The sequence below is a fragment of the Poecilia reticulata genome, chromosome 15, assembly GCF_904066995.2.
Source record: "Poecilia reticulata chromosome 15, P_reticulata-male-v2, whole genome shotgun sequence".
NCBI classification, from domain to species: Eukaryota; Metazoa; Chordata; class Actinopteri; order Cyprinodontiformes; family Poeciliidae; genus Poecilia; species Poecilia reticulata.
The window spans coordinates 15,995,239-16,018,491 of NC_088844.1; the positions used below are offsets into that span (position 1 = coordinate 15,995,239).

At 40.3% G+C, this 23,253-nt stretch overlaps 3 protein-coding genes across 11 annotated transcripts in view; 2 read left to right on the top strand and 1 right to left on the bottom strand.

Annotated features, from left to right (window-relative positions):
• The first annotated feature begins 366 nt into the window (after positions 1-366).
• Positions 367-5,505, top strand: LOC103476858 (centrosomal protein of 55 kDa-like). 3 transcript variants are annotated; one of them, XM_008429548.2, is made up of 10 exons: positions 367-510; positions 2,495-2,656; positions 2,789-2,872; positions 3,266-3,385; positions 3,491-3,641; positions 3,874-3,997; positions 4,090-4,279; positions 4,439-4,513; positions 4,731-4,853; positions 5,125-5,505. In XM_008429548.2, the coding sequence occupies exons 2-10, from the start codon at positions 2,504-2,506 to the stop codon at positions 5,314-5,316; spliced, it is 1,212 nt and encodes a 403-aa protein (XP_008427770.1). In that variant the 5' UTR covers positions 367-510; positions 2,495-2,503; the 3' UTR covers positions 5,317-5,505. The 3 variants fall into 3 exon arrangements, with proteins under 3 accessions (XP_008427770.1, XP_008427772.1, XP_008427773.1); XM_008429550.2 differs by having other exon boundaries at positions 3,266-3,325; XM_008429551.2 differs by lacking the exon at positions 4,731-4,853.
• A 1,974-nt stretch (positions 5,506-7,479) lies between these two features.
• LOC103476861 (leucine-rich glioma-inactivated protein 1-like) lies at positions 7,480-15,253 on the top strand. The gene is made up of 8 exons (XM_008429557.3): positions 7,480-8,610; positions 8,816-8,887; positions 9,388-9,459; positions 9,545-9,616; positions 11,923-11,994; positions 12,390-12,559; positions 12,649-12,813; positions 12,896-15,253. Exons 1-8 carry the CDS (start codon positions 8,414-8,416, stop codon positions 13,711-13,713), a joined length of 1,638 nt encoding a protein of 545 aa, XP_008427779.1. The 5' UTR covers positions 7,480-8,413; the 3' UTR covers positions 13,714-15,253.
• Positions 15,254-15,368: 115 nt separating this feature from the next.
• The window catches only part of mark1 (MAP/microtubule affinity-regulating kinase 1), a 41,456-nt gene continuing 33,571 nt past the window's right edge, over positions 15,369-23,253 (bottom strand). For 2 of the 7 annotated variants that reach the window (XM_008429552.3, XM_008429555.3), the window contains exons 14-19: positions 20,388-20,479; positions 20,101-20,241; positions 19,762-20,013; positions 18,580-18,606; positions 17,870-17,914; positions 15,369-17,053 (exon numbers count right to left, since the gene is read on the bottom strand). In XM_008429552.3, coding sequence (XP_008427774.1) covers positions 16,708-17,053; positions 17,870-17,914; positions 18,580-18,606; positions 19,762-20,013; positions 20,101-20,241; positions 20,388-20,479 — 903 coding nt within the window. In that variant the 3' untranslated portion in view covers positions 15,369-16,707. The remainder of the gene's footprint in view (positions 17,054-17,869; positions 17,915-18,579; positions 18,607-19,761; positions 20,014-20,100; positions 20,242-20,387; positions 20,480-23,253) is intronic. The other 5 variants (XM_008429554.3, XM_008429556.3, XM_081616417.1 and 2 more) reach the window with 3 other exon arrangements.

Consider the following 23,253-nt stretch of genomic DNA (forward strand, 5'->3'; position numbering starts at 1 on the left):
TATTAAAACACCCCCAAGGCTATAATTCCTGAGGAAAAGAACACGCAGGTATCCTTCAGAGATGTCGCTCACCGACTGGGTCCCAAGGAGAAACATCGCAGCGCGACTTGACAGATCATCATCAGGTTCCTGTCACGCCGGGGCTACTTGATGCTGTCTGGAAAGCAGCAAAAACAAAAACCGCAAATTTAGTATTTTGTAATTCTCTCTAGATTATGTTCTTGTCACTGTATGTATAAAACCCCCCCCCTGGCATATTTTATTTTATTTATATATTTTTTCTTTTCTTCTTACGTTTGTGTACAATGTCAATGTTTCAAAGATTGCTAATAAAGATTGCTAATAAATTCAACGGAACTTTAATTTGTGCCAAAACGTTGCTGCAGTAAAATAGCGGTTTTCTTTTTTACAAACGGAAGCTTTCGCGCTTAACGCTTGTAGTGAGTTTCGTTTAAAAAAGGATAACTCAGAAGAATAAGGCCACATTTTGATAGCAGCCAACGTTTTCAGGTAAAAATTAAATAACCAATTTCAATGGGTTTCGTTTGAAACAGTGCTAAAAACCTTTACATGTTAAATTTCCAGAATAGCACCGGTAGCGTTAGCTTAATTTGTTCAGCTAGCTAAATCTAATGCACAATAAGACTGACTGACCGAGAAATTATATATATTTTTATAAGATCAAGACAGGCAGAAAAGAAGCACTTATCAGATCGGAAAATTATCTTCTTTGGGTAAATAAAAGTCTCATTTATTTACAAAACGGTTGACTTTCAGTTGTTTACCCAACCGGAAGTCTCGAAAGTCAACCGTTAGCTTGTTTAACTTGCAGAGGTTAGTTAAAAACAAGTTTGTCTATGGGTCACTTACGTTTATGTTTGTAAAAATTAGGCTTTAAAAATGATTGTTTTTGCTAATCTATCTTCTAGAAATAATTTCAGATGAAATCAGGTGTTATGTTTTAGAAATATTATCAGTGTTGACTTTTTGATTGCTCTTTATAAGACAAACAAAGATTCACTAACTCCTGGTGAAACATTCATTGCCTGGTATGCACTGCCGAGTTACTGGTACCAAAGGTTAAAGGTTTAGAAGAGTTGCTTTCAAAACTACTTAAACTTTCCTTTTCTGTTCCTGTGATTTAAATTACTTTGCATGACAAAGCTTTGTATGTTATGTATATATGCTATTCTGAGAAATAAGCGCTTGTAAATTACAGTGAAACTTAGAGGGTTTTCATTGTCTTCAGTATGTGTTTCAAAATAGCAAATGTTGCATTTATGACCTGTAATAATCAACTATTATATTATTTAATTAGCAGTAGAAATACATGTTGACTTTTTTGTTTTAAATGAAAACGATTACATAATTTTACACATTTTTGTGTTTGTCTTAGGGTACTATGACGTAGTCTTAGGGCCATTGTATGTATAAAAAAACAAAAGAAAAAATTGGAAATATCCTCCATAAATATCAGAATTTTTTTAGATTAATTTTACATTTTATTGACAAGTAACTTGGACATGCTGTGTTGTTGAAAAGTATTAAATTTGCAAGATAAACATTGAAATTTCCCATTGTTAGATGCATATATTTATCATATTAAAACTAAGGTATCTACTGAGCTTATAAAATCACTTTCTGTTTCTTTTGCAACAGAAAGTGAAAGAAGTCTTTGAATGTATCAGTGGTAAATTTAGGAGACGCATAACTGGATATTTTCCAAAATGTAAGGGTACCTGCCGGGTTGTGCAGATGCATATCCCCTACATTTACCTCTGCAATCTTAGTTGGTTTCTGGCAGTTTTTTGTCCCAATAATCTAAGTAAACTTCTGAACTTTTTCTGATAACTTTAAGATTTTTTCTGACTTTACAGTATGAGAGAGTGTCCTAGTTTTAATGTTGTGAACGAATGCCTTAAGTCATGGAAAATTGCTGATTTTTTTCGAGCAATTTTTCTACATCAGAAAATATGCTAATTTCTTCCTGTAAATATGTGAAACTAATGTCAAAATTTCTGAGAGATTTTTTGGGCAGAAATGTACTCATTTGTGGCCATTCTTATTCTTTTGTTTCTTTTATCTACAATGGCCCTGAACAGGATATTTTTGTTGTTTTTTTTTTTGTTAAGATATTATCCTGCTGGAGTTTCATACTGCCCCCTACCTCGCTCACTGATAATTAAATTATCTAAATGGAGAATTAAGTAAAAAAACGAGTAAAGGTAATGCAACAAAAAAGAAAATCGCAAAGACACCAATAAGACCAAGATACCAGGCTACGCATTAGTCAAATGCCTTTGTAGCATCCGAAAGCACCTGGTTGCTTTACCTCAGGTTTCTAGATAAAACGTAATATTGCAAAAGGTGCTTTGAAATACAACAGCTTTGTGGTAGTACTACGACAATGTGGATGTTTTTGTGTTTTCATATTGACAAAACACAGCATCTTCCAGTCTCCTATTGTTCTACTGGCTCTTATTCTTCTTATCAGGTAATAGAGATGACAGCCTATAAAAGTAATGCCTCACTCAAGAAAAAACTCAGCTTTGAGCTCGTGAGGATCATCAGCAGCTTAAAGAAGGAGAATATCCAGCTGAAGAAGACTCTAGCTGAGGTGTCCCATCATCACGCCGAACATAATAAGCTTGTGGAGGTAAGCACAGCGAAGTTTAATTAGGTTTTAGCTATTGTTGGAAAGATCTTCTGAGAGTCTGGTTATATTGTTTATGTTAATATTTGTCTTGGCTTTTTAAACCACTTTTTTTTGCTGTTGACCTGCTTACAGAAACTCCTCACTCTTGAAACTCTGCAGCTCGAGAGTCGTCAGCAGCTTCCAGCAAGAGATGAAAAAACAACTTCGACCTCAGAGGTAGGGGGTCGCAGGTGTTCACATTTTTTAACATCGAGGTGAGCACGATAAAAGTCGAGTCGACACCGACTAATTGCTGCGATGTCACAGAAAGAGGAGGAGAAATGTTTCGCAGCAGTGTGAAATATTTGAGGTATAACAGCAAAACTGCTGTACTAAGTTATGTTGCTCTCATCTTCTCCTAAGGGAGCTCTTGTCTTACTTGATTTAAACCACTAGATGGCAGCAGTTTTTCTTTCTCTCTGATTAATCATGCCTCATGTTCGTTTCTATGAATTTTCACAGATTTTCCTGTCGCGCGGCTCGTTTTTCACTGTTGTCGTTGAAATGATGTTGACGTTAACGGTGGATTTTTGAAATGTGCAACGCTCTGTGTTTTCTCTTGTCTTGTAGGATCCCCCGTCATTCTCCAATGACGAAGCTGTCTCACATCTGCAGCATATGCTCAACGATGCAAGTGTTGTGAAAATTACTTTGCTCGCTTTAGTTTTTCATGTGACAAAGCATGACTGGGTCAGATTCATAGCATGTCGCTAAGTATTTGTGCTTCACATTCCTCTCCTCGTCCAGCTGCCTCTTTGTGTTCTTCTCATTCATTCATTTATCCGATCCTTCAAGGCTTTGGAAAAGAACAAGCAGTGGCTGGAATATGACCAGCAGAGAGAGGCCTATGTTAGGGCAATTCTGGACAAAATGTTATGGCTGGAGAAGCATCTGAATGAAACCAACCAGGCCCACTCAATGCAGCACAATGAGGAGCATTCATATGGTGAGTCAAAGGGACAGTGGGCAGCAAGTATTCAACAACAGAGGGCAGCCTACTATCACAACTAGGGTTTCTAAGACATCTAGATTGTTTTGTAGTATCCCATAGAGACAGTGATTATTACCATCTGCAGCATTTTGTTTTCCAAGATGACATAGTTTAATAGTGCGTAGTAAACATGTTTAACAAGTTCCGTTACTTATCTTTCTGTTGCCTTGTAATCCTTTCAACACAGCAGAGGCAAAAAGACAGGTTAAAGAAATCTATGAAAGCCTCGTGAAAGAGGCTGATCTCTGGCTGGACATGCTTAAAAAACAAGTTGAAGTGACTCATCAGGAGCTGATCATTGCTGAAAAAAGGTACGCGTGCGGCAAAATGAGACACTTTCAGCCCCGTCTTAAACAGGGAAGATTGCAAGCGGTTGTCAGCTACATGAGAACTCCACGTCTAGGTTCAGGGCAAGAGAAGAAGAGTTGGAGGCTCTCACCCACCACCTGAAGAGTGAGATGATAAGCAAAGGAAGCCCACAAGAAGAATGTCATAACTCCGAGGAGGAAGAGCAACAGCTGAGGGAGGAGACCCAAGAACTCCAAGCCAGGCTGAAGGAGGAGAAACGGAGGTCTACAAACTTTGAGCTGCAGGTAAATGCTCATGACATGTCAACTTATAATACAGTCCAGTTCTAAAAACTACAATGTTAGTAACGTGTTTGTAAAACCATAATAAAACAAATCTTTCCATTCATGTCAGAAAATGAAGGACTCTAGACCAGAAAACAAAAATCTCTGCTTGCTTCTCAGGCGAGCCTCTATCAGAGGTACATGTTAAACCATCACCATGCAGACCAGGAAAAGATTTCAGAGCTGGAAAGACAGGTAGGACGGAAACAAACGTTTTCTATTTGTCTCAGTTCTGATTTCTTTACCCACAAAGCATCTGGATGCTCCTACTCCATTTAGCCACAGATTAATTTTTACTCCTTCCCTCCATGAGGTTTTGCTTATAAACAAAAGAGCTTTGAAATGTTCTGCCGACACCGCTACACTTTTACAAGTTTCCCTGCACTGGCAAAAATGTTTTTAAAAATTCTAGATCAAGATTTCTTCACAAGACCTTGAGGATGCAAAGCGGGACTCTTCATATTTAAAGAAGCAAATGATCAGAATTCTGAAGAAGCTTCCTAGAGCGGAAGGCCTTTCCCCAGATCAGTCAAAGGTTGGCATGAATACGGCAAAGAGCTCAGATTGTAGTTCTTCTCTGTGATGAAACTTAAAGACGCTGAATTAAGACGCTTTGCTTCTCGGGTCAAAGTTAGATTAACGAGCTGTACGCTTCTGCTATTATTACCATACACATCCTTCTCACCTCTTACTGTGAAATCTGTGCTGCTTCGAGTCTCATAGGATAAGAATTATAGATTCTCCTAGAAGTCGGGCTCAACCTGATACTCCATCTGAACTGACTCTGTTGGCTCTGTTTGTGTCAGAGAGACCAGCAGGACCCGGACTCATGTGAAGAGGCGATGCCGCCCTCCTCGTCCCCGGGAGACAACCCGGTGTCCTCTTCTCGCACCAGCTTGCTGAATGAAAGCATCCTGGAGTGTCCCACCTGCCAGAATGAGTACCCAGCCAGCGATTACAGAGAGCTGCTGAAGCACCTGGAAATCTGCCTCGAGTGAATCTAACCCGTGAAAGCTCAGTTCTGTTTCTTTGTTTAGGAGTCACGGCACAAGTTCAATGCCTGCATGTCATTTTAGAACCGCAGTTCTGAAATGATTTGAAATTTAATTGAAGCGTTGTTTTCATTAATATACGTTTACCTGAAGATTTGTTCTGTTTCTTTGTGAAAATAAATTGATGTAAAATGACTGGATTAAACCTTTAATAATTGATTAGGCATGAAGCTGAGCTCTCTGTGTCCCCCTAGTGGAGCAAGCCTTAACAAAGTAAAGGCCCAAGTACCAGAGGTGAAGTGCCTTGTAAAATCTGTGCGTATAATTAATCATTCAAAGATCTAAAATGCTCTCCAAAGGGAGGAAGTACGTTGAAATAGCTGGAAATGAAGTTACATAAGTCACAGGACACTTGCCCCAAATTCCACTGAAAGAATATGACTACACACACTGTGAATGATGACATTTATGAAACTCCACCACCAACCAGCACAACAATGAAATCCAGTGTTCTCCGTGTAGTGCAGCAAAACTGAAAGTGAGAAAAACACTTTGGCTGCTCGGCTTGCCCAACCCGAGTCCGCATTTTTCCTCTGAGAAGAAGAGACTTCGTTCTTCCTGGCACAATACACTTGCATACCACTAAATATGACATCCAGACCACCGCTTCCCCCCAACCCCCCATCTAAATGCCCTGCTTTCATTTATACAGGCAGAACTGTGTTATCATGGTAAACTGGCACCGGGCATCTAATGGTGTAATCACATCAGGGACAGGGAGACAGGAGGTGGAGAACAGAGTGTATTTATTTAGAGACCTTTTAAAAAGCTTCTTCCCAGACGGATCTGGTGCGCATACAGTGGGTAAACATATTAATCCTACAACTCTAATGGGATCTGAAGAATTATGTGGTGAAGACTCCCAGAAGTCTTCTCGGCACGCATTGCTGGCAAAGAGGAAGAGGTCTTGTCAATGTGATGTTCTGCAGGCAAACGCAGTGGAACCCAAGCTGTGACGCATTTCAGCTGTTTGAATGATCAGAGCTTACGGCTAATAATAGCCGAGGGTTCCGTTTATCAGAAGATCTGCATGAATCCAATAAAGAAACTATTTTCAACACAGAATGTCAACCAGCAGAAAGATGTCTCCCTGGGCCGAACCATTTGCACTGATTATTTTTAATTCCTGCATTAGTGCATGGCGGGAATCCGCCTGCGACTTTGCTGAGGTGTTAAGGAAGTCTGGCTTTCTTTTCCAGCAGCCTTCATGCTCTTTATTGTTGGCGCTGAGGTATCTCATCTCCCTCCCAACATTACCTCGGAGGTATGGATAGTTTTGCTGTGTTGGCAGGTGTCAGGTACTGATGGAAAAAGAAATCAGGTTGTCAGCAGAGGAAGCACAAGGTGCGCAATAATTTCCCGGTAGATGGTGGCACTGACTCTGGACTTGATTCAGTGGCCCATCAGCATCAGGTCTCTTGGCTCCCATATTCATCTGTGTGTTACCTTTTCACTGCAACTGAAGCACGTTGGCTTCTGTGTTTCTACTCTCTTCCTCCAGACTCATGGGACCTTCATTTCTTAATGAAATGTTATGTTTACTTTAAACTGAAAAGAGAAATTTGAGCCACTGATAAATAGCTGCTCAATAGTCCAGCTCTTGTTCGTCTCAGCTTAGGTAAGACTTTTCTGAAATTTCTGGTTCTGAAGTGGATAACCCAGGGAGTGACGATGTTGTGGATTATCTCTTGAGTCCTTTTGTGTGTGGTGGCTCAAAAAAAAAATCTTCAACAGGGTTTGCTTTACAACCCAGTCATCCTGTTTATCCCTCTTGCTTGTGTGCATGTCTCTACCACACTTTTTCCTTCCACTCAACTTTCCATAAGTATGCTTGGTTACAGTACTCTGTAAACTGCCATCTTCTTAACCAATGACCGTTTCTGGTTTCAATGACTGCCTGCTGGGCAGCTGCACATTTTTGTATTAAAATATATTTTACTCATTTTGTATTATATTCTAATTGTCTGATAAACTATTTTTTACTTGGTCATAATAATCTAAATTAACAGAAAATAAATGCTTGAAATATCACTTTGTGTGTAATGAATCAATATGAGTTTGACTTTTCAAATTCAGTAACTTTTCTGATGACATTCTAATTTACAGAGATGATATTTTAGATTAAAATGGGGCCCTGGGGGGTTTTCTGTTAGCAGAACAGATGTCCGAAGGACTTCCCTTTCAGCACTGGTCTCAAACAGTATGAGCATCTTCTTGTCACCATGGCAACCGGGAAGAAGCCAGGAAATGCGCCAAATTAAGATATTATTTGTCTAGAACCAAGTGTTTAAATGTAACTAAGGCTAATGGGTTTGTAATAAGACAGAATGTTGCAGGTGCATTTCCATCAGTCTGCAACGATCAATTCTAACCCGCTTTTCCAAGCCGCTTCCCTCACGGACAGCTTAGGTAGCGTCTGCAGCATACAGGCAGCAATCCGCTGGTTCGTGTTGGAGTTTAATTTACAGTGATTGTCTGTACTGTACATGTTGATTGATGGAGGGGAAAAAATAAAACCAGATCCGCCTGCCCATTGGGCGGAATCCTCCAGGAGGTTGACATCGAGCGCGTAGCGTTGGCTGAAACCATAGGCGTGGTTTTTGGATAGAGATGCTCCGTCTGCTCCCGCTGGGATCCCCACCTGCCCTCACACCGCGTCTGTCACGGCGCCAGCTGGCGTTCTCCTCTGCTCCACACACACCACACCACACTTTCTGATTAGTTCTCATCTGTGCCACAGAAGATACACGCTCGTGTTTTTTTTTTTCTTTTTCTTTCTTTTTTTTTTTTTTTTTTTGTCCGGGTTGTGTAATTGCAGATCAGAGGGAGGGGGACTCCGGGTTCGATCACCCTCCACTCCCCGGATCGGCGGAGAAGAAGGCGCGCAGCCCCGTCGGTGGAGACAACAGGAGCGGACAGCGCGTCGCTCGGCCTCCTGGCAGCAGCAGCAGCAGCAGCAGCAGGGGAGGGAAGCACGGCGGAGACCCTGGTTCATGTGTAGGGCTGCTCGACGCGCAAGTCGTGCCCGCAGCGGTTCCCAAGGATGGAAAATACATGCAGAATACCCAGGAGGTGGCTCTGGCTCGGTTTACTCGTGGTGGCTTCTGTTGTACCTTCAGTGGAGAGCAAGAGAGCCAGGCAGCAGCGCTGTCCCATGTCATGCACATGCACCAAAGATAACGCGTTGTGCGAAAGCGCAGTGTCGATTCCTCGCAGCTTTCCCCCCGATGTCACATCTCTGTGAGTCCTTTTTTTTTTTTTTTAAACTAGTATATTGCTTTGTTTCAAACATGTGCGATCAGTGGCTTTTCTGCAGCAGCAACAGCACACAAAAAAAATGCATTCCCAAAAGGAACCGACTGCAATAACTGTTTTATTACAAGTCTGCTGTGGAACTGAACAGTGTTTTTTTTTTTTTTTTTTTTGTCGCATTTTACTCCCACAGATCATTCGTCAAGTCGGAATACACCGAAATCGCCAAGGAGAGCTTCATCCACACCCCTGCCCTGCATCTCCTGTGAGAAATCTCTTTGGAGCTTTGATTTAATTTTTTTTAATGATGTTTTTGTTGTTTGTTGTATGCTGTCATTTTCCTGTGAGCTTGATCAACGCCATGTTTAATTTCCCAAGACGTTTTCTTTCACAACACTTCAGACTGATTGGAAATGTTAGCACAGAAAGATTCCCTAGTGATGTTTTCTTACATTGTTGTTGTTTTTTTTTTATCATGGTAGGTTTGATCACTGCTCTCTACACGCAGACAAGTTTTACCACATACATGTGTGTGCATACATGCCATGTGGCACAGATGTATTTCAGGGAATTTCCTTCTTGATCTGAGTCATACTTTGGCTCTGACTGAGCCACTAAAAAACAACTGCGTAAGACTGCCTGCAGGAATCCTCAAAATGGTTTTCTTTAGGGAAGCATATAGTGAGCAGAGGTTTTCTCAATATGTTTTTGTCAGTACGTGACCCTAAGCAGTCAAATACTAAACACTGGGATCTCTCTGCACAGCCTGTTCACAGCAAACAACCTGGAATCTATAAACGAGGACGCTTTCCTTGGACTTCCTCATCTCGAATATCTGTGAGTTTGTGATAAAATCGTATGGCTGACATTCCTTCTACTTCCACAGTGTCTTCTTTGCTAATGCGCGTACTCCTTTTTTCAGATTCATAGAAAACAACCAAATCCAGTCCATATCACAGTATGCTTTCCGGGGTCTGAAAACCCTGGTGCACCTGTAAGTACATTTTTTATTTTTTGCAAAGGATGTAAAAACAAGAGATAAAAACGCTGACAAAGGTTACTGCGCAGCTTCTATTGCCACAGAGACATTTCTCCGAACAATGTGCAGCTGGTAAAATGATTAGAAAGCAAAAACATAACATCCTTGTTACGCAACTGCTCAACGTGTTTGCGTTATTCACACAGTGGCTCGCAAAACTGTTCATACAGTATCTGTTGTATTTACATTACCTTGTTACATTTTTACTACCATGTCACATTAGAAACGCTGTAACTTCACTGTATTGCTTGGGGATTTTGTGTGATAAAACATCATAAAGCAGAGCATAGCTGAAGTGGAAGGAAAATTAAACATGTTTTATTATTATTATTATTAATTATTATTATTATGTATTTACAAACTAAAGGTCTAAAAAGACTGGCATGAATTTGTAGTCACTGTCCTATTAATCACCTGGGGCCCTAATAGTAAACAGTTCATCTATGTGTAATTCAATCCAGCGGTTCAGGGAAGGCCTTTGTGATGAATTGAGTTTGAGGTGATGAGGATTTGAGTTGGTGAGACCCACGGTAAGTGGAGAAAAATAAGTTTAATGATGTCCAGGTACTCAGGTAAACCGACAGGGAGAACATACACAGGGAATAATCAGAGGAAACAAGAGACAGCTGGGAACAATGAGTGGCTAGACACGACACAGGGACAACATGAACTAATAATCAGACACAAAACCCACATCCTTACATCGATGTTTGTTAGAGAAGATTAGTGAACAAGAAGACCAAGGAATGCAGCAGTAGGTTCAGGGATTCAGTTGAAGAGACATTTAAGGGTTGAACCTTTGGGGGCACAGCAAATGTGTGGATAAAGGTGCTCTGGTATTACATGCTACAGTAATGAACACACCGTCTCTACGATAAAGCATGCTGGTGGCAGTATCGGACTGTATAGATTGGTTTTCTTCTGCAGTGACAATGAAGCTAGTCAGAGTTAATGTGGAGATGGATGGAGTAATAAACTGGATTATCTAAGAAGAAAACCAGTTAGATGCATTACTGGGTTGAAGGATCACAGGCCTAAACATGCAACCAGAGCTACCAGGAAATGCCTTAGATCAGAGGATATTTGTGTTAGAATCGTCTAGATCCAAATCTAACTGAGAGTTTTATTTTTGAAATAAAGTCATGGCAGTTTTCACCACATATGGAATACGGAAGCATTGCAGTCAACATAGCCCCTTAACACACCATCCCCATAGTGAACAACGGTGATGGCAACATCATGATATGGGGATGTTTTCCTTCAGCAGGGACAGGGAAGCTTGTTAGAGTTTATAATGAGATGTATTGAGCTAAATACAGAGCAATTCTGGAAGAAAATCTGTTGGAGGCTGCAGAGGATTTGAGACTGGGACTGAGGTTCAGGACAATGTTCCTAAACATACAGCAAAAACTAAAATGGAATAGTTTAGATGCTTATGCGAGATAGAATGGCCTTGATAGGCTTCAGGTCAGCTGCATTATTGGGCCTTGTGTCTCTCATCTTCCTATCGTCAATGCTCCATAGATTATGCGGTTCTGGTTGGGTCAGATTACTGGTAAATGAAGCAAAAAATGACCATGGTCATTGAACCAGCTTTTGGTATCATTAGCACTGTGGGCAGGTGGAAAGTCCTGCTGGGAAATAAAAATCAGCATGTCCATACAGCTTGTTACCACAGTGAAGCATGAAATGCTCTAGAATTTCCTGGTAGATGCATTGACTGTGGAGTTCAAAAAAGACAGTGGATCAACACCAACATGGCACCCCAAACCCAAACCATCTCGTACTGTGAAAAAAAAAAATCAGACGTTGGTCTTAAAGCAAGAGAGTCCTCTCTTCTCCAAGCCCTGAGACCTTGCTTTCTGAATGAAATGCAAACTTTACTTTCATCTGAAAATGGGGGCATTTGTATCCTCTCAAGGGTGCAGTTATCCCTGTTGAAAGTACACACTTCCTCCTTTCATTTTCTGTGAAAATGTTATAGCTTTTATTATATTTCACAGAATTTGGGAAGGAAAATAAATGACTGGAAATATTTCAGTGTGTGTGTAATGAGCCTATATACTGCAATAATTGACTTTTCAAAATGAATGATAAAAAATATTGAACCTTGTCTTACTATTTAAAGCTTGAACTGTATCTGTATTACATATACTCACTGCTTTGAAGTTACCTAATTTAGATAAAAAAACACGTTTTTTGTTAAAGATTAAGCTTTACAGTAAAATTACAGTAAATATGCTCTTCCCCCCCCCCATCAGGAGTCTGGCCTACAACAATCTGGAGACTCTCCCCAAAGATTTGTTCAAAGGTCTCGAGGCCCTGACAAAAGTGTAAGTATTATTCCTTGTTAAAGACAGAAACTAATAAGATTATACACTTGATACAATCTCTAATGTTGTACAATGAATGATGAGCTGTCCGTACAACTTTCTATTTTTAGAAATACGTATCATTTATTGCTCCTCCTTCACCGAGGTTTGACAAACGCGTAGGCAGCTGGAGCTTTTAGCGCCATTAAAATTACATGGAGGAAGAGAGAGAAAGGAGGGAGAGGGGCTGCAGGCTATTATCCAGTGAAGATGTTCAGTCTTCCTTGATGTCGATGAAACCTCAAATTGAGGACGTCAGAGAAAAGCCACCATCTGGAGCTTCAGAACGTTAAGCTCACTGTAGAACAGGAGGAGTGACGCTCTCAGATTTTCACACAATGGTTTTCTCCCTTCAGAGACTTGCGTGGGAATCATTTCTTGTGTGACTGCAAGCTGAAGTGGTTAGTGGAGTGGATATACGGCACCAATGCCACCGTGGACCAGATTTATTGCAAGGGCCCGGCCTCACAGCTGGACAAGAAGATCAATGACCTGTCGCCGCAGTCCTTCGACTGCATCACCACAGGTGGAGCTTTGACTCCTCACATTTATCCTTCTTTACAGATTTTACTTTACTTGTAAAGATGTTTTTTTTGTGTTTGTTTTCCCTCACAGAGTTTGCTCCCTACCAGTCCCTGAAATTTGAGTCCATATCAGTGGAAGCATTTTCTTTCCGGAACGACCAGTATGTCGTCTTTGCCCAGCCATTTATCGGGAAGTGTGGCTTCCTTGAATGGGATCACGTCGAGATGAACTTCAGAAACTTTGACGATGTTGACAGTAAGTAAAGTCAATCGGCTGCTCAAGTCTCAAACTAAAATTGGCATTAAAATGGGAAGCAACGGATTGCATGTTTTTCCAGGTACGTCCACTGTGATCTGCAAGCCTCTCGTCATTGACAACCAGCTGTTCATCATCGTGGCTCAGCTGTTTGGAGGCTCCCACATCTACAAGCGGGACACCTCTGCCAACAAATTCATCAAGCTTCAAGGCATTGATGTCTTGAAAATCCGCAAGCCAAATGACGTCGAGACGTTCCGGATTGATGGAGAGTCCTTCTTCGTCATAGCCGACAGCTCCAAGGCTGGCTCCACCACCATCTACAAGTGGAATGGCAATGGCTTCTACTCCCAACAATCCCTCCACCCGTGGTACCGCGACACTGACGTGGAGTACCTAGAGATCTCCTCCAAACCTCACCTGATCCTGTCCAGCAGCTCCCAGAGGCCTGTCATCTACCAGTGGAACAAAGCCACCAAGCATTTCGACAGACGAACCGACATCCCGGAGATGGAGGACGTTTATGCCGTCAAGCACTTCCAGGTCAAGTCTGATCTCTACATCTGCCTGACGCGCTTCATTGGTGACTCCAAGGTGATGCGCTGGGATGGCGCCCTCTTCAGAGAATTACAGACCATGCCCTCCCGAGGCTCCATGGTGTTCCAGCCCTTCACCGTGGGCAGCTGGCAGTACGCCATTCTGGGCAGCGACTACTCTTTCACCCAGGTGTACCGCTGGGATGCCAAGAAGGGCGAGTTTGTTCGCTTCCAGGAGCTGAACATTCAGGCACCAAGGGCCTTTTCTCCAGTTTCCATTGACAACCGTCAGTTTCTGCTGGCCTCCAGTTTCAAAGGGAAAACTCAGATATACGAGCATTTAGTCATTGATCTGAGTAATTGATTGTTTTTTTTTTTTTCTATTGAATGGTTAGTTATTTTTGTGATCTTTTTTGTGTACATACAAAAGTCTGTAATAGGAGATTGAGAGCTAAGTAACTCAGACATTTATGGTCCTAACTTTAGAAATTTATATTCACTCATTTTTAAAAATCTATCACAATTTCTGCATGACAAGTTTAAAGATAACAAATACGTTTCTCAAGCCAATTATTTGATTGAGAGGCATGTATCCTAGGTTAGGATTAGATCCAATATTTTCTCAAGACATAAATGCATGAAGGTCCAGAAGCTGGCCATCAACCCAACCCAACAAATCCAAAACTGGCCTTAAAAGGTTGACACCAATTTGTGATTAAGCTTTTACAGTATTTACCAGTTTATACAGTTATCCTCTAATATTACATAGTGATTTACAGAAGACGAAATCTCCTTTTTAAACTGCTAACATGTTTTAACTGAACAAATCTGCCGAAACACAATGTTTACATTTTTTCTGTCTTTCCATTTGTACGCTGCAAAGATTTGTAAAAGATGCTTTTGTAAGTGTAGAGATGGTCCAGGGCAGACAGGGTTGTGTTTGTTTAAAGACGATAGGATTGTGTTATGCAAAAAAAAAATTAAGAGAGAGAAAAAAAAAACATTTTCTAAGTGTTCGATACCGTTTTACCATAATCCTAAAGTTTAGGTCCAGAAGTTTACTTTAAATTTGTGGCAGATATCTCTGCAGTGGCCTCAAGTGTAGAGCTGACAAAACCCATAAACTGTAGGGAAGGATGGATGGAGAAACTAGAGCATAGATAGATTTAGGGATAATTCAGTAGTAGGCAAATGGTTATGCAGGCATATTGATGGATGGATTAAACTAATGCACAGGTGATACTGTTCATGGATAATGACAACTGGTTGGAATAATGTACCAAAAGATGAATGGACAGAATGGAGTATGGACAAATGAGCAAATGGATGGACCAATAGATGCACAAATAAGTGGATTTGTGAATAGTGAGCAAAAGAATGATAGAAGTATAGATCTATGGAGGAATATCTGGATGGACAAAGATGAATGGATGAACAATCATAAGCAAATGGACAGACTGATGAATGTACTAATTGAATAAAAGGATGGACAGACAGGCTGAAAGGTAGATGGACATTGAAACAATTGTACTGGGAAGAATTTGGATATACACATCTTTCAAGACTCAGCTTTGATTTTCTGCTCCCTTCCAGACTGCAAACACACCTGAATCTCATTCCAGGCCGAGTAGAAACTCTGCATACAGATATATTGTGAGTCTACCTGTGTATCCTTGCGACTTCCGTTTTTATCGTTAATGGTTTGTAAAGTGTTTAAAGTATTGAGCGGTTTTTCATAACTGGCAACTATTTGAACTATTTTCGAGCTCCTTTAAAAAGGTACTGAAATGAAAAAGAGACTGTTCATATTCTTTAACCATCATGTGCGCAAACCTCATCATTTGTGTCACGACTAAGATGAAAGTTATGTTACTTGGAGTCAATAAAAGAGTTGTTTCATCTGAGATCTTCCCGCATATTAACTTCAGCGTTACATCGTGAATGGAGGCGGCAGAGGACGTCTGCGCCAACCTTTCAGAATGTGTCGTGCAGTTGTGATAAAATGAGAAAGTAAATAAATACAAACAAATAAAATTCTTTTAATCTTCTCTGACAAAGTGCACGCCTCAAATCTACAAAGCAGCACATTACAATGTAATGGAATAAATACAACAGAAAAAAAACAACAAAAAAAAACGTAAGGAGATACACAAGTACCTGCACAATCACACGTTTGCAGCGAGTTTAAATCTGGCTCTTTAGAAAGGCTCCGCAGCAAAGCTTCAGTCGTCTGGCTCCTCGTGTCGCCAATCCTTTGGGTAGAGGCGTCCAACATGTCGCGTCCTAAAGCAAACCAGTTTAAAACCGTGCATCTTCCTTTGAGACTACCAAACTAACATGAAGGAAACAGGTGTGCACTCTCATGTTCATACACTTCACCCTGGAATACTTGTGCAACTGCAGCAGGGCCCCTACTGCAAGGAGAAAAATTAAAGTGAACATGTTTTCAGCCTCAACTGAACTTACAACTCAAGTTTGTGTGGTGCAACTTAGTGTTTTGTTTTTTGTTTTTTTTCCTCCATAGGCAAACATAACACAAAAAGGCAAAGGAACATTGCGTCCCTTCATTATCCGGAAAATAATTTAGTCCTCTTTAAATAAAACTGGAAAAACACTATTTTCAAATGGTGGTTCTTACAAAACAAGAAAAACAAAAAGAAAAAAGAAGGGATGAAATCAATTTCAGACAAAGAGAGGAATGCTCTAAGAGACATGATTTGTAGAAGGAAATAACTCAATCCCATGGAAAAAAAAGACAGTATTAACAATTAAATTCTGTACAGAACTAAAAATTAATATACAGTACAGTACCTGCAGATGTTATGCATACAGTACAATTCTTTTTTTTTCCTTTTTTCTTTTTTACATAGTTTTAGTACGAGCTCCAGCCTGATCTATATACTGCCTTAACATAGGTGAAAAAGCAATTAGCTTTAGCTTACAGTAATTTTAATGGTTATTCAGCAAGGAGAGCAGATCTCAAAGTATTTCGAAAAACAGACTGAAAACTTATTGCCGAATGGTCATCTTCAGTTGCATACTGCATGTGTTACGTAACTGCGTCCTTTAACGTGGAGCAGCAGGCTGACGGGGAGACGGCGTCGATGGGGAGAGAAGAGAGGAAAAAAAAAAAAGGCTAGGTTAGTTGGTTTTTGCTATCTGTCCGAGTCACCCTACCCTGTACAGTACATTCGCGGGCCAGAGCTGCACGTTAGCCAGCCGGATCCACCTTGTTTCTGCACGGTGGTGTGCTGGGGCTTCAGTGCTGATTTTGTCCTGTGAGTCAACACTAATCCAGTGATGGGATGAGAGCGTAACCAGAGCTCACCCGAAGGCCCGGGCGGTGTTCCATCTGCCGTCACAGTTTGAGCTCGTTGGCAATTTTGCAGGCGATGTTCTTAAAGGCGATGGACGTGCCCGATATCCTCTTGAAGCGCACGCCGTTGAGGGAAAGGCGGGGCAGCTTGCACACCTCCATCTCCCACTGGACTAGATTGTCCTGGCGCGCGTCGCCGTGAACGCAGAACAGCAGGAAGCGCTCGCGCTGCTCGTAGTCGCAGCTGTTGGCGTCCAGGACCTTACGGATCTCCCGCATCATGTCTGCGGGGTCCATGGAGGAAGTGGTCTTCATGCTCCAGGTGAAACGCAGCGAGCGGGGCTTGGAGTCCCGACTGGCGTCATCCTTGGTGTCGCCAGACGCACTCCTGGAAAAGCATTATATGGACAAGGGGAAAAAAAAAGAAAAAAACATCTTAATTAGGTCAAATACAGGCTCTCTCTGAAATGGAGATGAAATGGTTTTATTGGTTACAGAGATGAAGGTTTTATCCATTAAAAAAAAAAAAAGTCCACTAAAATCATATTTGCTGTCCATGCAGAAAAAAATCTTTTATTTGTCCCTCAGACAAAGATTGCCCAGGTGCGCCACAAGTAGAAGGCAGTAAAAGGAAATCTGTGATGTTTCAATCATCAGTGTAGCTGTATTTTGAATATTTGAAGCTCATTCAAGTTTTTTTCGGTTCTTCCAACATGCAAAAGGAAATGACACAGGAAGCCATCTTCCTCTTCCAGCAGCCACTTGTAGTGAATGCTAAGCTAGATATTAGCCAGATGATTAGCTTGTCAGGTTTGTCAGTATTGTAACTCAGCAGAAAAGCCCAAATAAGAAACACGTTGAGTGCAGCCATCTCCTCAGGAAGGGAAGCAGTTATTGGCTGTAAAATACCTCTGTATAAGTTATTTCTTATTCTCAAAATTAAATTTGTATAGGTAAACATAAATATAAGAATACAATTACAGATAATACGTGACTGAAATGATGAAAATTACTCCTACAAAAATTACATTAAAGCTGCAGGAATAATGTTGATGACTCTACTTTGAGAACAACAACTTCACCTGGTAATAATAGCACACTTAGCAAAATTTCAACACTGTGATAACACCAAAAACAGCGATGAATTTGAACAATCATGATACAAAAAAATTTAGATTATTGACCCTTTGAGTTCAAATCTCACCTTGGTGTTTCAGTCCTGGCACTGGCCTCGCCCTCACTGGGCACCCTGAAATAAACCCAAAATTCACTCGTTACATCTGAGCTAATGTCGACATCAAATCCCCCCAAACTCACCCACCAACCCGCCACCAGCCAACCGACTGCCAAAACCAGCTCAATCATGACTGAACACAGATGAGGGTGTCGGGCATCATGCCAGGAAAGAATCCACACTCCTGGGTGTCAGAGCTCAGCACACAATGAGATGACCTTTCATCAGTAAAGCCAACATAAACCATATGCATCATCCCATCTGTCGTAACACACCTTTCCTTAATCTCCACTGACGTGTAAAGAGAGGAAAAGTGCTTATGCGTGTACACAGCTCGATTTCTGTTCTATTAATCGTCTGTCTCAAGCTCTGCATGAAGGCAGGGGGGGGGGAGAGTAAGGAGAGGACAGCTCGCAACTACAGCCGTACACATATAGTGGCTTTAGTAGAGAAAGCTGAAGAGCCGTGAAGTCTGGTCATTAAGGCAGAGGACAAAGGGGGAAGAGATACACGGCATAACAAGGGTGTCGGTAGGCGAGGATGTGGTGGGCAAGTACATAAAGACGTTAAAACACACGGGTCGTCGTGGACAGAGAGGGTTTTATTTTTTCTTTTTAGTTATTGTTTTAGATGGGAGGAGAAGGAGAGGGACATGTGCAGCAAGCGTTATGTTCTCCTACCTCCGGGTCGACCTGAAAGACATAGCTCTATGCGGGGAGAAAAGGAGAGAAAGCTGTAAGCTATGAGCAAGGGGCAGCTTGAAAGTGACACTCGCAAGAAGAGGCTCAGGATGCTGGAACTGACAGAAAGCTGGCAGAAGGTACCCAATGATAGTTTAAAAAAAATAACAAAAAAGATGCACCGATGAAAAACTTTTTGGCCTATTTCATATCTTTCAATTTAAACCAAAGATTTTCATTTTTAGTCCATTCTGATTTCTGTTTACCGACAGCAATTTATGAAAAAATAACAGCAGACAACATATTTTTACTAGCCTTTTCTGCTGTAAGTAGTCATTAAATAAAACTATTGTAAATAAAAATTTGCAATACTTTAAAAACAAGGAAAAAATTATAGAATTTAGTATCTTGTATTCATGATCACCAATGTTGGGAAAGCTTTTCCAACTCTGAAATTTTGACAAGGTATTCAACAATTCCAAATTTAGCAACAAATGCACAATATATGCCAAATGTGTCACTGTTGCAATGTCAGTAATGCAAACAGCTGGTTGAACTGCAATAAATATTTGCTAAATAAGGGCCCCCCATATGTTTGTATATTTGTGATGTTTCACAAAGTGTTTTAGGAGGCTATTAATATACATATATATGCAACTGTATAAGAAAAGCATGTTGTTGAAATGTAGCCAAACACTCTACTCACTATCTGCAGATACCGAGTAGAGTGTTTGGCTACATGGGGTTTAGCTTTGAGATGAATACAATGCAAAATTGAGCAAATTTGTTTAAGGTCTCACTCTCTTGCTGTCCGCATGAACTACAGAGAAAATACTGTTGTCTTTTTAAATAGCTTAGTGGCTTCTATTCATTTAAACACCTCCCAGACATTGAAAACCTTATTCTAACTTAGCAAAACTTCCACAAGGAAGTGTTTTTGTTCCGCCATAGTAGACATGGTAGCACTTGAGGTGCATTAACTGATTAGAAAATGATGGATATTTCAGTTTCCAGCAAGCCTGACATCTGTCAGGGTCTTTTAAACTAAAGCTATGAGACTAAGGGAAGTTATCAAATGATTTCTTGGTGCATCTTTATTCAGCTAAAACACTTTTGCCAAAACTGTAAAACTGTTCTAGAACCCCCCCAAAAAATGCATATTAGTTGATAGACCTCACTGACCTGCGGACAAACTTTGAGGTGATCTTGCTGATGATTCCCGTGGACGTGCCCCTGCGCTGCTGCGCGAGAGCCCCCGTGTCGTGGGACAGCGTGGGCGAGGCTGGGGGGCCGTTGTACGTAGCACTGCGGCGGTCTCTGAGCTGAGCTCCGTGAAAGGTGCTGCGGCTGGTTGTGCCGCGGGGGAAGCGGTTCTTCTCGGGGGTGCTAATACTGTGCACAGATGGAGAGTTGGACGGATCCCGTGGAGAGGAGCTGCAGCACAAGCAGGCATTAATAATTGACACCTTCCTGAGGTCTTGCATCAGCCTGTGGCAGTGCAGATGTTCGGCTGCTGCTCACCTAGCTTTCAGCTCCGTGTTGTCGTCGATGGGGGGCAGCGTGCTTTTTGAAGGATGCCCCGACGCCGACATGGACTTAGTGTGACGGGGTCGTGTAGAGCTCAGTGCAGTGGAGGGCGTGCTGCCTGACACCTCTGTTAAACTGAAGGTCGAGAGCAGGGGGCGTTACCATGTGAGGACTAAATTGTCCATTGATAAAATAAAAAGAGTCACAAAGCATGTAGAGTAAGCTAGAAAAGAATAAACGAATAAACTCAGAGGGATAAAATAATCCTGTGGTTGTCTAACCTGCTGTCTTTGCCATTGGGAATAGCTGAATAGCGATCAGTGGAGGTTCGTTCGCACACATACGTGTTCCTGCGGGTCATTGAACCATTGGTCTGTTGGTGGACAGAAACACCAAGAATGATTTCATGGTAATCAGTATATTTACTTTTACACAAGTTACCCATCAGCCTGTTAATATGTATAAAAACAAGAAGACTTAACATTCCTTCTGAAAAAATAACAAAAACAATAACAGATTTATTTTTTTCTCATGAGAATAACTGTGTACTATTAAAAACATCACTAAAGCTACCAGTGAGGACTGGTGGGGCTTAGTTGCCATTAGTACAACATACATGTAAGGACATCCTCAGGCCTTAGGAACACATTCTCACACATTATGTAATATTCTTCATACAGAAACTAATGGTTTCTGTATGATTGTTTGCTCAATAACTTGCAAAATTGACAGTATTGAATCATTAAATCAGTGTCAGCAGTTAACCCTGAATCAAAGTCAAAACTGTGAAAAACTAATGTCTGAACAAACAACCATAAAACCACAGAAGAGAGTCAACTAATAATACCAGACAGTAGAGCCCCTCCTGCTGGTAAAGAATGAAATAATCACAGCTACTAACAATCTAGAGACCCAAAAGACTTAACCAGCTTCTGTCAGAACCACAACACCAAACAACAACTAGATTTATTTAAAAATTAGGCGCTCAGCAAAAGCTTGCAGATACGAACATTCAAAGATCCCTGTATAAAAACACATCAGAATGGATCTGACCCAGAAAACATCATATCAACCAAACATTAACATTATAACACCGGCAGAAACTCAAAACAGGTAACAATCATTAAATGTCATTAATACTAACAATGAATAAAAATGTAATCTTAGTAACTTTTATCCAGAGCAGCATTAGCATTATGCTAACCATCAAATAAACCCCTGCAGCTTTCATAACTGATCATCAGCAATAACTAATGATCACAGCTGACAAACAAAGCATACAACCTAAAAAAAGAACAGCTAAACATAATAAAACAGAAGCTGTAGCTTACTGGCCATCTGTAAATCCTCTGCATTGTCATTGTGGAGAATTTGGTCCAAGTCCTCCCCCTAATAGCCTTTATTAACTTTATCACCATGGCGACCCAAAGGTTTCCAGGGAAATTCCGTGTGCCTCAGAGACATTAAATTAAGTGAAGCTGACTGGCCAAATGTTTATTGTTTTTCCTTAGCAACCACACACGATTGGCTATTTAGCTTAGCAGAAAACTGACAGGTATCTGATGGGGGAAATTCATTGCTGAATTGGTGTCAGCTGATGGAAATGTTCTGTAAATAATTCAGATCATATTTAGGCACACACTATTAATGAAAACAGGCTATTTTAATAATGTTTATAAGTCTTTTTTTTTTTTTTTTCCCCCTCTCCACATTGGGGAGATAATACTTCCTATGGGACAGCTGCCACTTGTGAACAAAATGCAAGTAATGACACCTTTGTTTAACTTTTTATCAAGATTAAAAAGGTCAGACCAGCACAACTCACAAAACACAAACAGAACATGTGTGACAACATGAAGTAAACTAATAAAAAATATAAAAACCCATAAATCTTGCCCTAATCCAAGAACAAATGGTTAAAAAAAATGTCATGCTTTTAAATAGACTTATCAACATTATTCAGTGATTCTTAAGAATAGGGACAAAATGGGTTTTAATTTTCCCCAATTTTTTTTTATTTTTTATTTCTCAACCTTATGTATGCAAATATGATAAATAACGTTTTGGAAATGTAAAGATGCTAAGGTGCAGGCTCCCAGTTGCAAATTTTTTTTAAAAATTAAAATTTTAAGTCAATTTAGTCCTCACATTTTTAATGACCCTATTAGTGATGTTTTACTCATTTTTACAGACAATGCTTTTCAAGATACAAAAAAAAAGTACTTAAAAAACAACAAAAAGTCTATCTGACGGAGTTGACACTGCATGACGGAATTGACAGAACTGAAGGTGGTGACAAAATAGTGAGTAAAAAGAAAAACTTGATACATGTGAAGTAATGCAATTTATGTAAAATACATTAAAATGAATTAATTGCACATTTAAGTGAGACTTGTTAACAATTTCACTGAAAGAGTCACAAAAACTCGATGGAGTTGACATCTGACGGAGTTGATGAAAAGCCAAACTACCTCAATTTATATGATGTTATTCTGAAGGAGGCCATGTTGTAGCTCATCGGGTCCATGAAATCTTTACATTATACCAAAATTAAGCTTTTTTTTCACAAAATTTCATAAACGTTTTGTAAATTGTCAGTTATGGAGTTGACACATCTTAGGAATAAAAAATAAAAAAAACAACTAAAGAATAACATAAGCTAACCAGAGCTAACTAGCCCTCAGCAAAGGAAGAAAGTGGTCTGGGGTTCCTCAGAAGTTCTGGTGCCCCACAATAAGGCCTGATTTTTTTTTACATTCTTTTTATGTCTGACAGTGTTGAGAAAAACTAGGGACAAATTTCAATGGAGTTGGAAAACATATAAAAATGATTTTTAATTCAATGTATTGATACTGTTATAATTATTTATATGACTACTTATACTTAATTGTCATAATATATAATTTTAGTATTTCTTTAATCGTTTTAAACTATTATAATGTATTGAGTTCCGCTCCGGGACAAGGGCTTTTAAAGACACCAGCCACCTACTACAATGTTTAAAATAAAAAAAAATTCTGCAAACACAAGGAAAATATACATTGTTGTGTTCACATGACCCAGGTTAGTTTAGTTAGTTAGGTAAATTGTATTATTATCAACTATTTGTTACACTTTTATAATGTCCTTCCCTTATGTACTCTTATT

What these genes read in the sequence shown, in the direction of transcription:
- LOC103476858 (XM_008429548.2), top strand. Translation starts at nt 2,504, where the DNA reads ATGACAGCCTATAAAAGTAATGCCTCACTCAAGAAAAAACTCAGCTTT. An exon ending in ATGTGACAAAGCATGACTGG is followed by an intron (nt 3,386 to 3,490) that starts GTCAGATTCATA and finishes CGATCCTTCAAG; the next exon opens with GCTTTGGAAAAGAACAAGCA. An exon ending in TTTCCCCAGATCAGTCAAAG is followed by an intron (nt 4,854 to 5,124) that starts GTTGGCATGAAT and finishes TGTTTGTGTCAG; the next exon opens with AGAGACCAGCAGGACCCGGA.
- LOC103476861 (XM_008429557.3), top strand. Translation starts at nt 8,414, where the DNA reads ATGGAAAATACATGCAGAATACCCAGGAGGTGGCTCTGGCTCGGTTTA. An exon ending in CTGAAAACCCTGGTGCACCT is followed by an intron (nt 9,617 to 11,922) that starts GTAAGTACATTT and finishes CCCCCCCATCAG; the next exon opens with GAGTCTGGCCTACAACAATC. An exon ending in CTCGAGGCCCTGACAAAAGT is followed by an intron (nt 11,995 to 12,389) that starts GTAAGTATTATT and finishes TTCTCCCTTCAG; the next exon opens with AGACTTGCGTGGGAATCATT.